This window comes from Saccopteryx leptura, chromosome 1, assembly GCF_036850995.1.
Source record: "Saccopteryx leptura isolate mSacLep1 chromosome 1, mSacLep1_pri_phased_curated, whole genome shotgun sequence".
Taxonomy (NCBI): Eukaryota; Metazoa; Chordata; class Mammalia; order Chiroptera; family Emballonuridae; genus Saccopteryx; species Saccopteryx leptura.
Genome location: NC_089503.1, coordinates 16,465,481 through 16,483,558, shown reverse-complemented (window position 1 = coordinate 16,483,558; position 18,078 = coordinate 16,465,481). Strand labels below are relative to the sequence as shown.

The window sequence follows — 18,078 nt, the reverse complement described above, 5'->3', positions numbered from 1 at the left end:
TGCATCTGAAAAATATTTTTGCTTCTTTACAAAAGAAAGCACGCTCTATCTCTACATGCTCTAAGGTAACTCTTTAGCTTTAGTTTCTTAAGGAGAATTTCATGTTATTCTTGTATAAAGTGGACTGAAGAGCATGGCTCAGCATCCTGGTGACTTGCTCATCGAGTTTTTGTTACAAACCCAGGCTCCCTGGGATTCGTTTGTAGGAAATAGGATACCAGGAGTGGTGTCCTATTTCCTGTTGGGAGCCATTTAGATAACAGTTTCTTTAATAGGATTCCAGGACATGTATACATGGCTTCCTTTACCCCCCAAATTGTGAAAACAAACCCAGTAAATTATGTAGGTACTTTCAGAAGTCAGTGTACGTGCCTTTTTTTTTTAAGGGTGTTTAAACCCGGAAGCAGTGTCAGGAATGACGGTGCTGTGTTCTGATGGGCATGTATATTAGCATGATCCTTTGCAGTTTATATCAAGCGCATAAAAATGTGCGTTCCTCTTTGATCTGGTGGTTCCAAGTTTCAGAATGTGTCCCAAAGCAACAATCTGAAGTATAGGAGAAGGCTTAATTATTCATAAAAATGAATCTCAGCATGATTTGTAAAGGTGGCGGGGTGGGGGGGAGTTTTGGAAACTTAGGCAAACATCTAGCTTTTGGAGAGGGGATAACGACACTGTAGGTTATCTAGTCATTGTATCATTATTCAGCTGTTCGTAGTGATAGCTACGTAGACTGGATAAGTACCCTGAATATAATCAAGTGAACATCCCAGGAGACACGGTTTTATGTATATGGTGCATAACACATAAAAGAAAGGTCTGGAAGTAGATCAGTGGTGTTGAGTTTTATTGGGGGTGGGGTGGGAGGTTAGGTGCTAGTTTACAAGAACTGTCCTTAAAGGTTTTCCTAGGCATGGATGCAGTGTAAGATAGCGAGTATTAACTCTGTACTAACTGTTGTGTGTCAGAGGCTCTGGCCTCAGTTAATATTTCAGCCCTCTCCTGGAGAAGCTGGCAACGCTCTTACCATGCATTGTGTTGGTCACCCAAATAATGCAGTTCACCATAGTTGAGAATTCTTTAAAATGTCATACTGTATTTCTGTAGATTTCAGCCATTTAAAATGAACTGACTTAACTTGGTTTCTTTTACTGCTTGGGACTCACCCTTGGGGAAGAGAATTGTGGGTGGAACTGTCCACACCATTTTTAAACAATTACTATTATTATTTTTTATTAACCAAACTCCAGACTGTATTCAGGTTTCACATTTTTTTTTCTCCTCTAAAGCCCTTTCCTGTTCCAGGATCCAATTCAGGGATACCCCATGGCATTTAGTAAAATATTTATTTTTTAATTACAGAAAATGCATGAGTATATATTTCCCTTTTAAAAAGTGGGAACATAATAGAGTTAACAGTTTCTTTTCGACTGTCACAGCCAACCTGGGCTCCTCCGCCCCCTGTAGCGATAAAACGGAAGAGGCTGCCTTCCCCTCTTTCTCTCCACTGACTTCTCCGCGCTGGCTTTCTTTGGATGAATGCTTTTGGTTAAATTTGTAAATGTTATGTTGGAGCGTGATGAGACTTCACAGCCCTCTCTCCTCTGTCTCTGCCTTGTTTCCTTACTGTTTTCCACATTTGGAATGTCTGATCATGTCTATGCATTTAAAAAAAAATCCCCAAAGGGTAGCTGTCCCAAAGGAGACGGCCGTGCCTGCAGTCCAGATGCAGGTGCAGGCAGGCGAGGGCAGTGCCTGGCTGTGGGCCTCGCCAGTGCGCTTGAGTCAGGAAGAGGAGTGGACCAGTCTGCGGGGAGTTCTGATAATCAAGGTGGGGGCTTTCGTGCCTGGTCGGAAACCAGTCTGCATATAATACTTAACTCTGTTATAGCAAGGTCCACTTTCTATCGTCTGTCTGATGTTAAAATAGATGTGTTTTTAGCTGGTCCTTTCTCAAATGCCTACGGTTCTAAATATTTACCTGGGGCTTGCTATGTGCCTATCATGTTATTAGACTCTCTGGAAGACTTGTCAATTAGGAGGTGTTCTTGCCCCAAAGGTGCCAAGTATCATGGTGGTATTTGTATAAATTTACTTTAGATCAGTGGCATTGCCAGGGGGGCTCAGGGATGGGTTTATGAAGCTTGAAGGAGCTGTGGGTGTAAAAATGTGAGCACACTATTAGTGGGAACAGAGCAAGGTCTGAACTCAAAATCAGAGGATGAGGGACTTGGACGTCTGGACTAGGTGTTGGGGAAGTCACTTTACTCCTTGGGACCTGTGCCCCTGCCTTTACAGGGGGATAATGAAATGTCTGGCTTGGGCATGTCATGAGGATTTCATGAGCACATCAGGCTTTGTGCCAGCACTTAATTAGCTGTTGCACCAATGTAAAATTCTCATTTCTAGTAGTTAACTACCCCTCTTTAGCCACCTTGCAGCTATCGGGCACGGCTCAGCTCTCAGGTGCTGCTTCCACGAGCCGTTCTGATGTCGCCAGGCAGCCTTTCTCTCTGGATCTAACCTTTTTTCTTGGCTTTTAGAACGAGACAAGTGACGGTCACCCTCTGCGACAGTTCCACTTCACCTCCTGGCCTGACCATGGGGTTCCCGACACCACCGACCTGCTCATCAACTTCCGGTATCTTGTTCGAGACTACATGAAGCAGAGCCCTCCCGAGTCGCCAATTCTGGTGCATTGCAGGTCGGCAGATAGATGGCCATTATAAGGATGGGCACTTTTGAATAGCGAGATATAAGATTGAATGCAGTAGGCATTTACAAATGAGGAAAGGTTTGGATAAGGGACTACAACTTAATTCCCTAAACCCTGGGGCAGGGATTGGCAAACTATAGCTTATGGGCCAGATCTGGTAGGTTGCTTCTCTCTATATATATTTTAACCACAATGTATTTTAATGTTTCTTATTTATAATATTTTCTTACAGAATATTTCAATCTTACAAAAATACAGAGAGTAATAATTTAATAAAGCATCACGTGAGGCCGTATGTGTTTCTTTTGTAAATAATACATTATAAAGTCTCCACTTACTAATATCCTATCCCGTTGCCTGTGGGGAGTAAATTGATGAAACCTTCCATCCTAGCTTATGGGAGAAACTTGAACTCAGGTTCAGGAAGCCCTGGCATGGTGTTGTATTTGTGGCATTTGACTCTAGAGGAACTTGAGGGCTTTGGGCCCTGGTCCCGAGCTAGCGCAGCCACTGACTTGCTGGACTCTGCCCTCCAAGGCTGGTACGGGAGGAGAGCAGGAGGCATGCCCAGGAAATCGGATAGATGTGCAGTAGAGGCAGCCGCAGTGACCTGCTCACTCCCCCTTTCTTTCAGCGCCGGGGTTGGAAGGACAGGCACCTTCATTGCCATCGATCGCCTTATCTATCAGATGGAGAACGAGAACACCGTGGATGTGTACGGGATTGTGTACGACCTTAGAATGCACAGGCCTTTAATGGTGCAGACAGAGGTGAGGCCAACATCTGTTTGTCAGTCTACCCTTCCTGCCTTTGAAAAGCTGCTTTGTGTCACATACTTGTGTTAAACTATTCCACCCTTGCAGAGCTTTCTGGCTCTTGGCTGTGATGTAATACTGGTTTCCTTTAAGGTCCTAGACTGACACGGGCTTGACGTATCCAGTGCAGGGCCCCATGACACTGACATCAGTGCTGGCGTTACAAACCGAGACAGTGCCAGGGTCCTTACCTTGCTGCCAGTGACTCAGCGAACAGTCTTAGCAAGTCTCTGAACTCTGGCTTCCAGATTTAATGTTCATAAAACGGGCATTTTCTTCACTCTTCGTCTCTAAGGAGCTCTGGCCAGCTTTAAAATAAGCTAGTGAAACAGGCGTATCAGGAACTAATACTATGAAATAGCATGATGCTGCTTTAAGCATTAACGTAGCAGTGCATGCTCACCCAGCCTTGTGGATGTTCAACAGCATCCATTCCTCAGCTGCGGGAGGATCGGGACCCACGGAGAAAACGGATGCTTAGTACCTGCAGGGTTGGGCTTTCCCGAGATGCCTCTGGTGAAGGTTGTTTTCCAGGCATGTTCTCAGCAAATACGTTGGGAAATGAGCCCTTCTCAAAGCCGCGGGGTGCACGCGCCCTGACCAGGCCCAGAGCGGAATGTTAATTTTGCATCAGGCTGTCCCCGTGCACCAGCTTAGAACTCTGTGAATGTGCGCTGTTTCCCAGTCCAGTGGGGAGTGTTCTGGAGGCCTGGGTACACGTGTGTGCCGTGGGGTGAGCGGCGTGGCTGTGGTGGAGCGAGTGGCATTCCCCTCCTCTGTGGGTCAGAAGGGCCATTTTCTTTTTTTCTGCTGAGACTGTGTAGAGAGTAGCAGTTCTCAAACTCCCCCCCTTTGAGAAACACCGACATCTTATAGCTGCCAACAGATTCTTTTCATGTTCCTTTTTTATATTTTGAGAATAACGTTAACCGTCGATGTGAAAATATCTGGCAGGATAGGATTATGTAGAGTCTGTTTGTTCTCTCTTAATTTTCTTCCCGATCACACTCCCTGGAAGTTGCCAGTGTTGACAGTTGGTATGTGTCTTCATGTACAAAACACACACACACATACAGACACGGAGGTTTTTCTTAAGTCGGAACGCTGCCCTGTGATTTTTTCCTCTCGTCACATCACGGATATTTTTCTGTGTTGGCCTATGCCGCCGCTTCCTCTGCTCAGTAGACGCCTGCAGATTCTGCTAGGTCTGCCTGGAGGTGGTCCCCCCGCACTCTAGCCCGAACATCCCCCCTCCCCTCATCTCCTCTGCTGAGGGTCCCAGTTTACCCCTTCTTCTGCACATCCTCACTAGCCAAGAAGACCATGTAGGATTTTTTTGGATTTGAACGTACGTGTGCCTTGTCACCTCCACATTGTTTCTTTGCCCTTCTCCCCAAGACTCTGGTATTTCTCCAGGGGTGCGGAGATGCCCACGTGACACACGACAAAAGAGAAGTTGGTGCTGTCAGGGGCCGTGGGTGGTGGTGAGCCACTCAACTACATTCATTCCTGGTCACCAATGGGATGAGTTTACTATTTTATTTTTCTTTTGAGAATTATAGAAAGCCAAGAAAAGTGAGCTATGATTTTTTTTTTCTAAAACATTTTTTTTTTTAAAGACTATTTTATATGATTCACATGCTGAAGCCAGGGTGGTGTTGGGGAGGGAGGTCTGTTTTTATCCACTGTGTCTGGACTCTAGCTGAGCAGAGGTCTGGGGCGTCTGCCCTCTGGCTGGGAGTCTTGACGATGAGATCCCTGCTCTCTGTGCTTCCTGAGGTCACCAGAACGTTGATTCTCCCTTGGAAGGTTCGCTGTGGGCCAGGTAGGGTTGGGGAGTGGGAATCAGTTTGGAAGTACCTTCGGGACCAACCTCCGGGCCCCTTCCTCATCCGCTCTGTTCGTTCCTTTCCTAACAGGACCAGTATGTTTTCCTCAACCAGTGTGTTCTGGACATCATCAGATCCCAGAAGGACTCGAAAGTGGATCTCATCTACCAGAACACAACTGCAATGACAATCTATGAAAACCTCGCACCAGTGACCACGTTCGGACAAACAAATGGTTACATTGCCTGAATCCAAAGGAACATCTTTCCGGAGTTAACTAGACCATCAGCACCCACAAGCAAAGGAAAATGCCCCAATGTCGACATGTTTTTATATGTCTAATATCTCCATTCTTTGTTCTGTTTTGTTAGAACTAGTTGAGGGTGTGAAGCCGCACACGGGACATGTGACAGATGAGAGAAGTTGGGGCTGTCAGGGGCTGTGGGTGGGTGGTGAACTGGTCAGCTATGTTCAGTCCTGGCTACCAATGGGATGAATTCACTTCTTCTTTTTTTTTTTTTTTTCCCTTGAGAATTATGGAAAACTAGGAAAAGTGAGCTATGATTTTCTTTTTCTTTTTCAATGCAGATTAAAAAAAAAAAAAAAAGACTATTTTATACAATCCATGTGCTAAATAAAGCCAGGATTGTGTTGGGCTGAATATATTTTAAGTATCAGAGGTCTATTTTTACCTACTGTATCTTGGAACCTGGCTGATGGAGAAGACGTAACTGTGGATGCCGGTCAGGTCGGGAGAAGTAGGTGGCGCCTCTCCTGCCTGGGTTTTCTATTTGAACACGTGCCTTTTCTGAATTATGCTTCCACAGGCAAAACTCAGTAGATTTCTATATTTTTGTATTGAATCTCGTAATTGGAATATGCGGACTATTTAAACAGTAGTTTAGTATCAGAGGCTCAGCCTTCTCAGTAACATTCCTGTTCTTATTTGATCAGAGGAGGCCTACCCTACCCCCACCCCCACCCCCACCCCATTTTGTGTTCTATTCTTTCTTTCCTTTTCCCTCCCAACCTTTCCCAAAGACGTGTCCTTCGGACACATTTTCAGCCCACGGGTGGAGTGAGAGTGGAAGCTAAACATGACCTTGAGAGTTTGGGGGGTGTGTGTGGAGGGGGTGGGGAAGCAGAGGAACCCTGCAGTGATGGACTCTCCCTCCTCCGGCCCCTGCTTCATCCTTGTTCTCGTTTCTGTATTCGGTAAGAAGGATTATTTAAAGGTGCAATATGTGATTTAGTGGTTCATGATGCTCTAGGTTTCTAGTAACGTTTTACTCAGGTTGGCTTTTTATGTGTGTCTGTGTCTGTGTGTGTGTGCGTGTTTTAAGAAGCGTGGCAATCTGTCAACACTTCAGTGTGAAAACAGTGTCAAATTACTTCCTCTTTCCAAGTCCACTGGCTTTTGTCTCTGCAATGACACATATCGGTATCTATTTTTCGTTTAGTATATGTGTGTATATACTAAACTCTTGAAAACAGTCATTCCTTTGAATTGAGGTGTACAAAGTTTGAATTTGTATCAAAGATGTAATTATTATTTTTAAAACCTCTTTTCACTATACTGCTGCTGTAATTACTTTGATTATTTTTAAAAAAATGTAGATTCACTTTTTTTTTTTTTTTGCTTCAGGTGTGTATCCACCAAGAATTTCAGAGTTTATGTGGATTTATTTTGTTGGTACATAATCTGTAAACTTCTCAAGGCATTAACACAAAAGGATTTGTTTCTTTTTATTTTGTATTCTGGCTCAGGTTATCTTGTGAAGAAGTGTTGAGTGTATCCTCCAATAGGCAATGAAGTATACAAGGTCTTATGAAGGAATGTCCAGGTCCCCGAAAGCCCGTGGCTGTTGGCCACAGCCATAAATCCTGCTGTAAACTTAGGACACATGTGTCCTGTTGAAGATGGGAGCGGGGTCTTCTGCGAGTGCCCCGGTCCCTGGTGACACCGTGGGAGCTGGTCTCCTGGCCCCGCCTTGCTCCTCAGCTCATTGGCACTTTGATAACTGATTGGACACGTGACTGGGTATTCTGGGGCTTATGAAGGGTGAGCCACACATACTGACAGCCCTTGATTCGGTTAGAGGGGGGCGCTATGCATACGTCTGTCGCTCCCCTTTTTCTCTGAGGTACCGAAAGAGCGAGAAGAGGCGGCGGTGGTGTCGTGTTTTGGGAGAACCTTACTTCCCAAACGGAAATTGCACTTTTTGCTGAATCCTTTGCTGTCCTCGGTAGTAAGCAGTTCATTCAATATCAGACCCTGAAAGGAATGGGTTGGCCGGACCGGGTCGGGCCCTCTGGTCTCAGCCTCAGAGGGGCCTGTGGTTCTGTAGGTTTCAGGGAAGCCGCCTCATTCTGGGGTGTTGAGTGCCGCTGGGTTTGGGCGGCTGGCCTCCCGCCCTCTGCACTGGTCTGGCCCCCGGTGTGTGCAGACCTTGGAGAGTTCCACAGCTTCATTCAGAGGTCCCTGTTCAGGCGGCCACACCCCTCCCCCCTCCAGTGTGTCAGGAAACCATAGTGACGGGTGTGGATTAGGTGTCAGGTCCCACGGACATGCTGTGCCCTGCCTGCCCAGATCACTGCCATGGAGATGGGGGGAGGGGGGACTCGGCTCGAGAAATGCCTGCAAAATTAATGAAAACAATAATATAACCATGTTTGTATAAAAACTCAAAAAGCAGACACCCTCCTCCCTTCTGCCTGGGGTGGGCTTGGGGATGGGGCAGCAGCCCCACGAGCCACGCCCAGATGCCATCCCCAGTCCCAAGTCCAGGAAGGCTTGTGCTGGAGAGGTCTGGATTCCAAATGGCAGGTCACACAGAGGTCACGATGCCTCTCTGCGTCCTGAAGACGGCTGGGGACGGGGCCCGTGGGTGTGGTGAGATATTTATAGCACAGTGATGGAAAAGGGAAGCTTAGTGTGTAAATATAAAGGACATAGGGGCTGTGTGGGGGTGGTCCGAGAGAAAGGTGCATTTCAGCCTCTGCCCCAAACCTCCCTGGAACAGTGAACTAAAATTGGTGGAGTCCAGGGGATTCATGGAGATGGGTGCTTGCCCTGGTGTGGTTGTCCCGCTGAGTCGTGGAGATGGGTGCTTGCCCTGGTGTGGTTGCCCCGCTGAGTCGTGGAGATGGGTGCTTGCCCTGGTGTGGTTGCTCCGCTGAACTGTGGAGATGGGTGCTTGCCCCGCTGAATCGTGGAGGTGGGTGCTTGCCCCGCTGTAGTGTTTGACAGCTACACCTGGGAGAGCAGCTGGGGGGGAATTAGTGGTCAGCGAAAGGACTCAGGATGCCTGGTTAGTCTTTTAGGTGGTTTGGGTCATCGGATCTCTTCTCAGAGCAAAGACATTTTGCCTCCAAAGTTACATCTAGTGATGCTTGGCACCAGGAGGAAATGACATCAATGACATCTGGGGTCTGTTCCCTGTGACCACGTAGTGACCTCCAGCTAGACTTGGGATCGTTGACGTCACTGGATTTGGGCTTCATCAAGTCAGAGGCTCCCGGGGGGCGGGGACCAACTGTGCAGCTGACCGCTGTCTGCTTTCCATCTGGAGGAACGAGCCCGTTTTCCTTGGGAATGCTTGACTCTGCTTATTGAGCTAAACAGGACTTGGCGACTGATGGCCGCTTGCCTCGGACGTCCCAAGTGCTGAGTTTTCAGATTGTCCAGACCAGTTGAGTGTTCAACATGCTGTAGCTTCCCCGCCTCCCCTTCCTCATGGGGCACATATGGGTAGGATGTGTTGATGTAGACTCTAAAACTGTAATTTTCTTGTAACTATTTTGGAATGATGCATATTTCTAATGTTTGTTATACTTGTATAGAGTATTGCTGTTGGTTGCTCTTCTTTGTTTGTTTTTTAAGGAAAAAAATGGCCTGGAAAAAATTTTTTAAAAAGACTTAAAAATACCAAATATAAAAAATGTCAACACATTATGCCTTTGTTTGTTTCTTTTCTTTCTCCGCTTCGTTGGTGTGCACACCGTTTCATTCACTTGGTTTACTGCCCTGTGTTCATCTGGGGGATCCTTGACAAAGACACTTTTCCCTTGGGGATTTTCCACATTGTATTAGTTTGCCTGGGCAGCTTAACCAGCAGAAATGGATTTTCTCCCAGTCCTGGAGGCAGGAAGTCCAAGACCAAGGTGTCAGCAGGGTTCGTTTCTTTCGAGGCTGCTCTCCTTGGCTTGTTGATGAGCTGCCATCCCTCTGGGTCTTCACATCGTCCTCTTTCTCTGTGTGTCTGTGTCCTCACCCCCCCTTCTAAGGACGCCAGTCATACTGGATGAAGCTCACCCTACTGACCTAATTTTATTTTCATCATCTCTTGAAAAGTCCCTGTCTGCAAATATGGTCACATTCAGAAGTAACTGGGGTTTAGAACTTTAGTGTATGAAATTCGGGGAGACACAATTCAGCCCCCAACGAACATCCATGGTGATTAAGTGAAAGGGAGACTTGGAAGAAGTGAGTGCGCCTCTGAGATGTGGCTGGCTGCGTGTGCTTTCAGAGGGTTGGACGTGTGGGTCTGCAGATGGACAGGTGACCACTTGGTGGTGGCATACATGCCTTAGGCAAGTTCCCAGGGGTTGGTGGAGGGGTTTTCTTGTTGAGTTTGGGGAATTCCAGAATTGCTGGAATACTGTGACAATTTGAGTAGTTTTAAATTTCATCTGTTTCTGTCACGCTTGATGTAAACACTAAGCAGAATCAGTTGATTTTGTTTTGAAATCTCTTGTTCCTCTTGCCTGAGGCAACTGAATTAATCCATTCAACAGTGATACACTGGGTGCCTGTCCCCAGCCACTGTCCCCCAGTGGCTGAGGGTTCCACGGTGAACACAATGGACAGAAATCTCAGTGCTCATGGAGCCGGTGTTCTGATAGGAGAAGTAGACAAACACGCACATAAAGTCTTCGGTGTGTTAGATGCTGAAAACACAGAAAGAGAGCAAGTCATTCCCTGACGTACCAATACAACAAGGAGAAGGGTCTCTGCATGTTCTCTACGTGCTCCCTGCACAAGCCCTGCTTTGGGGAAAATAAGAGAGATGTTTGGACAGCCACAGCGCACACTTCTCGGGCCTGTGGGAGGACAGAGTCGGAGTGCAGTGGATAGGCTAGAGGGCGGGGAAAGTGGGAAATGAACCCTGTGAGGTGCCAGAGGAGGCTGAGAGGAACAGGTCCCAGGGGTCCCAGAAGGATTAGGAGTGGGGTGGCCTTTGAGCTGAGTCCTAAGCAGGATTTTAGCAGAATAAAGTGGGGAGGGGAGGCACGGGCTGTGGAAGTGCATGGTGCTTGGGGCATGGCGAGGCTCCCGGGTGACTGGAATGTGGGTGTGCAGGAAGGGGTGAGGCGAGGTGGTGGCGGACCACCCGGAAACGTAAGAGCTCTAGGATTGTGTGTGTGGGTGACCAAACTGTCTCACTGGAAAACACTCTACCAGGTGTGTGTGTGTGCACAGACATACACACATACATATGTAAACACACACACACACACACAATTTTACCTTCACTATTTTCTATATGGAAACTGCACAGTGGTTGCCTGGGTGACCATGATGAGGTGAAAGGAAGGACAGCACCAGAAACTTGGCTGGTTAGTGGGAGTGATGGGTATCGCTGACCACATAAAACGGGGCACACTGATGCTCTTCCGGTGGGAGACCCGCTTCCTGGGGCTGAGGTCCCCACTGGGTTCTCAGCAGTCGCTGATATTGGACAGGCAGGCAGGGGGCTCCATCCGGGCTTTGGAGGAGCTAGCCTTGCCGTTCTCTCTCCCTCCACCCCAACCCCACGCCCACCCAACATTCCCCTGCTTTTTTCCCTTTTTCCCACCCTCCTCTCCTTTCCCAACCTTATGGAGACTATGGCTAGATGCTGGCTTGCTTGCCGAGTGAAAAATAGTATCAATTCCAGCACATTTCTGAGTTGTTGACTGTCACTTAGTGGGTGAAATAGGTCAGTTTTTCAGGCACGGTATTCCTTAGTGTGTCCAGGTCCGCCCAGGTCCATTGCTATAATTAGTTTCCTGATTAGGCAAAGAGCACAGATCTGGACCATATCCCAGTTGAATTATTGCAGATGTAATGGCTCCCCTGCTTAAGGACAGAAAGTATTTTGCTTTGGAAAAGATGCTTCTGGATGTCTGGTGGTAGGAAGAATGGTGCAGGCCCAAAGTTTGGAGGCCTGAGCTTTAGTTTTGCCATGCCACAATGACTGAGTGGACATCACAGAGGCTTTCTACTTTAAAAAATATATTGCTTTTTAGAGAGAGAGGAAGAGAGAGAGAGAGAGAGAGAGAGAGAGAGAGAGAGAGAAACTTATCTGTGCATTCATTGGTTGATTCTTGGATGTGCCTTGACTGGGGGTGAACCCCCAACCTTGGCTATAGGTAGAGGCAGATTTAATGGTGGGTACACTGGGTGTGCGCCCTGGGCCCCGACTTCTGAAGGGTCCCCCAAACCCCCAACTTTACACTTTTTTTTCTAATGACACCAAGTTTGGTTTCATATGTGCAATTTTAACATTAATAGTATATAATATTTTTTATTTATTTAAAAATATGGTTAACATGTATTTTTTTCCCCTGTCTCTCTCTCTCTCTCTTTTTATGGGGCCCAATATTTTCTTCTGAGCCTGGGGCCTCAACTGACCTAATTCCGCCTCTGGCTATGGGGATGATGCTCTACCCAACTGACCTACCAGGCATGACCAAACCTTTCTACTTTTGATAAGCATCAGGTGGCAGAGAGCTGAAGTTGGTCCTGAGTGTTGGGAGTGCCGTATCTGTGGCTTGTTGGATGGAGTTGACCCTTGAACAATTCAGGTCTGAACTGCATGGGTCCACTCATAGGAAGATTAAAAAAAAAAATAAATACAGTGGGCAGGTTTTGCCTCCGGGGATTGAACCAACCCTACATGGGAAACAGTTTTTTCTCATTCATAACCACAGATTCGCAATCTCAGATAGAAAGTGCTGTTTTCAATCCATGGTTGGTTGAGTCCGAGGATGTCAAGCGCCCACTGTAGATTGGAAAGGTACACGTGGATTTGCTATGGCGCGGATGTGGGCACCCCTAACCCCGGTGTTGTCCAGGGGTCCACGTACACAGCCCCTCGAGCCTGAGCAGAGGTGGGCGTTGGGTGGACGTCTTCCTGTGACTGAGGGAGTTAGAGGGCAGGCTCCTAGGGAGGCATTTTCCCAGGGCTGTTTTGAGCCTGGATGCCACCTGTCCATCACGCCTTCAGCTGGGAGGTTTCCTGGCGCCCACCCTCGGGTCTCAGAGCCTGCACTCAGCGGAGAAGGGGCTTGAGGTAAGTTCAGTCAGAATAAAGATGACAGTTATGTTTAATGCACAAGCGAATGTGGTTAATAATTTTGATGCTGTAACGTGCCGAGACGCTCAGCATATTGCCTGGAAGGCCTAGTAAACTGATAGCTATCCATGTATCCACTTATGTTTTTATTGATTGTGTACTAGGGGCTGGCAGCAGGCCCGGCAGATGTACATTGGTGAAGAAAACAGTCGCGGTCCCTGCCCTTATGGAATCTGTGGGGAGAGACAGGAAATATATATATAGGCCCTGGCCGGTTGGCTCAGTGGTAGAGTGTCGGCCTGGCGTGCAGGAGTCCCGGGTTCGATTCCCGGCCAGGGCACACAGGAGAAGCGCCCATCTGCTTCTCCACTCCTCCCCTCCTCCTTCCTCTCTGTCTCTCTCTTCCCCTCCCACAGCCAAGGCTCCATTGGAGCAAAGTTGGCCCGGGCGCTGAGGATGGCTCTGTGGCCTCCTCCTCAGGCGCTAGAATGGCTCTGGTCACAACAGAGTGACACCCCAGATGGGCAGAGCATCGCCCCTGGTGGGCATGCCAGGTGGATCCCAGTCGGGCGCATACGAGAGTCTGTCTGACTGCCTCCCCGTTTCCAACTTCAGAAAAAAAATATATGTATGTATAATTGAATTTATTGATGTGACATTGATGAATAAAATTGTATGGGTTTCAGGTGCACAGTTCTATAACACATCATCTATATCTTGTGTGTTCACCACCCCAAGTTGTGTCCTTCTATTACCATTTACCCCTTTTTTACACTCTACATGTTTTCTTTAAAATGAGTGTGAACCCAAAGCTGTTGCTAGCAGTTTTGTGGAAAATGAAGGTGGAGGTTTTGGATGTTGGATTCTGCGCGTCAAGCCGGAGGGAACAAGCGACCGCTTTCCTGCTCCGGGCTGAGTGTGAGCAGTCCAGGGTGGAGGGCTAGAAGGCGTCCCAGCAGCGGCAGGAGGAGGCGGGGAGAATAGAGGTCCTGCTCCCAGAAGTTCTGACAGCCCTCCCTCCCTGTAGGGCTGGTTGCGGAAGATCCCTGGGACCTCCGAGGAAAAACAGGAAACCCCAGCCCTCATCAGTTACATCCTATCCAAGTCACTTTTCCCGCAGGCAGGTAAAGCCTTCAGACCCCCGCTGGAGCAGTGCCGGCGGAGGCAGTAGTTTTGGGTGCGGCCACTGGGTGGCGCCAGAGGATTGGGTTGAGGGACCAATCCTTGTTCAGGCTGTGAGGGCAACGGAGGAAAACAGGACTCGCAAGGGAACCAGAAAGTTGATAAGGGATGCCTAGAAAACAACAACAGGGAGACGGAAGTGTCCTGGCCAGCAGTCAGTAGCTTTTTTACTTTAGGATTAATTATAGCGTTTGCTCATGGTAAAAAAAAAAAAAAAAAAAAAGTAGGAAGTTTAAATAAGAAAGAAGGGGAAAAAATTTCTGTGATCTCTAACCAACAAGATGGTCCCCGCAATGGTCCCCTCTCGCGGGTCCCAGGGTGACCCTGTGTGACCAGTGGAATGCAGCTGACGTGGCGGTGTGACTCCTGAGAGTAGGCTGTGAAGGGCTCTGCAGCTTGTCTCTTGGCCTTTCCTTGTCTCATGAGCAGCCCTATGGGAGGCCCCTGTGGGGGGAACTGAACTTTCTGCCAACAGCCAAGGGATCCTGGAAGCAGATCTAACCCCAGTCAAGCCTTCAGATGAATATGCCCCCCCCCCCCTTTAAAGCTTGGCTGCAGCCTCCCAGGAGACCTTGGGTCAGAACCACCCAGCTAAGCCACTCCCAGGCTCCTGGTCCTCAGAAACTCCGTGAGTCTTTGGAGTCAGACGGACCTGCTGACCACCTTCTAGCTGTGACACTGAAGACCAGCCACTCTACGTCTTCAGAACTCTGGTTCTTAATCTGTAAGATGAGAATAATAACAGCATTTACTCGAGGCTTTAAATGAGATAATGTATACAAAGTTCAAGAGTAACTGCTAGCTGCTGCTTTGTACAGGTGGAAGCAGAAAGCTTCCTTGGAGTAAATGTCGTCTTCCAGAGAAGCTGAGTGCCTTGCTTTAACAACCCAGATGTAGTGAGTGTAGGTACCTATTACTGTATTATGTCTTTCCTGAGACAGAGCGAGAAGTGCCTCTCCTTTGGTATCCATAATTTTCATACAGAGCAGGGGGCTTTCTGGGAAAGAAAGGGTTCAGACCTCCTAACTTTGGTCTCTGAGATTTGCAATTAAGGAAACGTGTTTTGGTGGTTCAGGGTGACACTGATCATGGTCCATCAGCATAGACCAGGGGTCGGGAACCTATGGCTTGCAAGCCAGATGTGGCTCTTTTGATGGCTGCATCTGGCTCACAGACAAATCTTTAATAAAAAAAATAATAACGTTAAAAATATAAAACATTCTTATGTATTACAATCCATTTATTTTCTATCGCTCATGTTCATGGTTGTAGGTGGCTGGAGCCAATCACAGCTGTCCTCTGGGACCACACCAAATTTTTATTGGCTAATGCCTAACGTATACCGGGTCGTTGTATGGCTCTCATGGAATTACATTTGAAAATATGTGGCGTTCATGGCTCTCTCAGCCAAAATGGTTCCTGACCCCTGGCATAGACAATATAAAGAACCTCAAGGGGGAGCCCCCCATGAGAGAAGGGGGGCCAGTGTGGCTGACACAGGTTCAGCACTGCGGCATGTGCAGGTGGCACTTGGGTTGTTGCTTCCAGCCCTTCTGGATCTAGCTACTCTGGACCATTGCGTTTCTGGAAGCAATAGCTGAGCGTGTGAGGGTGAACAAAGAGAACTATGACCTTGGAGTCTGACCTGCAGCAGCGGGTAGCTGACCCATGCCCATCGGATTATGCAGGACCAATCCCATGGCAATGACCAAAGACAGGCCTGGTCAGAGTCTTAATTTTTCTCTTTCTGCATGGTCTTTGGGAGACCATGGTCCTTTGGTCTGAGTGTTCCCTGGACATTCTTGGACAGTTCGAGGTGGAGATAAGATGCAGAATTCTGTGAGAGATAATGAACTTTTCTATTAAGGCAAGTGTGACCTCCTGCTCCTAGCTGGGTAGATAAGAGATATGATTTAATTTGCATTTGCCAGGTGGTGAAGTAGATTGTGTGAGTTGGGTAAACTAACTGCTATAATAACGAACAACTCTCAGATAGCAATGGCTTCATGCCTGGGTCACAGTTTAATTCAAGGACCCAGGCTGGTACAGGTTCCACCACCTTTAACCCAAACCTCCCAAGGTCATCCAGAGTGCCAGCATCCAGCTAACAGATGGGGAGGAGAAAGAGGATGACAATGTGTGGGAGGTTCCTATGGACAAGACTTGGAAATGACATATATCGCTGCTATCCACGTTCCATTGTTAAAGATATAGCATCTCACTGTGCAGAAGAGGAGAGCTGTGGATATTGGTGAGCACTGGTGTTGTGTGCCACATTGGTCAGGCCGGTGGATAAAGTGCTTAACACAGAACCTGGCACATCATAGAGATCCCACAAGGTGGTGTCCTCCCTTCCTGAGCCACCAGCCTAGGGAAGGAGTAGACAGGAAAGAAACGGCCTCTATTTTCTTGCATTGACGTGCAACCCAGCTGCTTCTAAACGTCTTGTTTTATGGATCTAACGGGCGTGCTGGGAGATGCTGTCTTGGTTTCGGTCCACAGTGTGGTTACAGGAGGAGCCTGGAACTGCAAGCTCTGGGTCCTTAGTGACACACATTTAGTGGGGAGGAGTTCTTGCAGCCTCCAATCACACCTGTAATTACTTACTTGCAGCTCCTGGGAGGTTCACTCAAGGAGGTGAAAGCAATTGTCCTTTAGCTTTGAAGAACCCACAAGGGATGACACTAATTTGCTCCTTTGTAAACTTTCCCTAACTCTTTGTCTCAACTCCTTAGAGTGTAATTAGTTGCCCAAGGTTGACTTTGTGCCATGAAGCCTGGCTATGGGCCACAGAAAGGGGAGGACTGACTGGTTACCGAACTCACGGAGGGAACTAATTGGCTCTTTTCTTCCCTTGATGATCACTGTAGAGGCAGAGAACTTTTTCTACTAAACATGAAGAGGCCAGTCTCTGGGTTGCAAAGGGTTAGTGAAAAAACAGAAGACATAGGTTCAATGAACAAGTTACATATTTTTATATCTATGGTATTATGTTATGCATACTGTTTTTCTACTTGCTTTTTAACTTCATAATTTATGTAGGATCTCTTTCAATATTGGTATATGTAGATGTACTCACTTGTATCAGTCAGTTCGGGCTGCTATAACACAATGTCACAGACTGGGTGGCTTAAACAGCTGGAATTTATTCCTCGTAGTTCTGGAAGCTAGAAGTCCAAGATCAAGGTGCTGGTTAACTTGGTTCCCTGGTGACTGTGCAGCTTCAGACCAGTGACTGGAACTCTGGTTCGGTTCCCTTGGCCTGAAAGTTTGGGCCAAGTGCAAGAACCATTTTCTTAAGCGTCGACCTGGAAATGCTGAGGTCGCTGGTTCGAAACCCTGGGCTTGCCTGGTCAAGGCACATATGGGAGTTGATGCTTCCAGCTCCTCCCTCTTCTCTCTCTCTCTCTCTCTCTCTCTCTCCCTCTCTCTCTCTCCCTCTCTCTCCTCTCTAAAAATAAATAAAAAAAAATAAAAAAAAAAGAACCATTTTCTTTGCATCCCTGTTTTCCTGAGAGTGTGCCTTGCTTTAATGTCCCTCTGGAGGACGAAGGAGGGGGCTCTGGATGTGAGTGCCCGGGGGCTGAGCCCAACCATCCTCGGAGTCCTTGAAAACTGGGAATGCGTCTTACTTGCCGACGTATCCACACAGCCGAAGCTCTGGGCCAATTCACTGCGAGTAAACTCCTCAGGCAACAATTTGTGAAAAATGAAGTTTTAATTCATCAAAAACGCATTTCTATGAACCCTTTATAAAATGTGTAACGCTCCTCTTTTGCCGAGGCCTGCAATGAACAATGGATTTGGGGGTGGGATTTTTGTGTGTTTTGAATATAGTTTTCTTGGAAATAATGAGCAGCAAGGGTTTCACGTGCATCGGTCTCTCTTTCCTGATGAGTTTTCAGTCTAGTCAACTGCCTTTTGTCCTTGTCTTCTTTGTTGGATTGATGTGCTCGAGAAAGGGACGGAGGTGCCTGGGCGGGTTTTCACGAGTATTAACCAAGCCTACCTGTGTCGGACTGAACTAGCTGCCCTAGTTCTTGATTCCTTCTCGTGGCTGTGCCTTTTTCCGTGTCACTTTGCACTTCTTCCCAGAAGACGTGGCGTGTAGCTGTCCGTTCCTGGACGTTGGCATCAGTCCCTTGCTTTGGCTGTAGGAATGTGTGTGGAGATGACAATGTGCCAGTTGGGGCCTA

At 47.6% G+C, this 18,078-nt stretch overlaps 1 protein-coding gene across 1 annotated transcript in view; it reads left to right on the top strand.

Moving 5' to 3' along the window:
* Positions 1-8,044, top strand: part of PTPRJ (protein tyrosine phosphatase receptor type J) — a 169,368-nt gene extending 161,324 nt beyond the window's left edge. The window contains exons 23-25 of the mRNA XM_066361552.1: positions 2,544-2,704; positions 3,351-3,486; positions 5,451-8,044. Coding sequence (XP_066217649.1) covers positions 2,544-2,704; positions 3,351-3,486; positions 5,451-5,609 — 456 coding nt within the window. The 3' untranslated portion in view covers positions 5,610-8,044. The remainder of the gene's footprint in view (positions 1-2,543; positions 2,705-3,350; positions 3,487-5,450) is intronic.
* Positions 8,045-18,078: the final 10,034 nt, after the last annotated feature.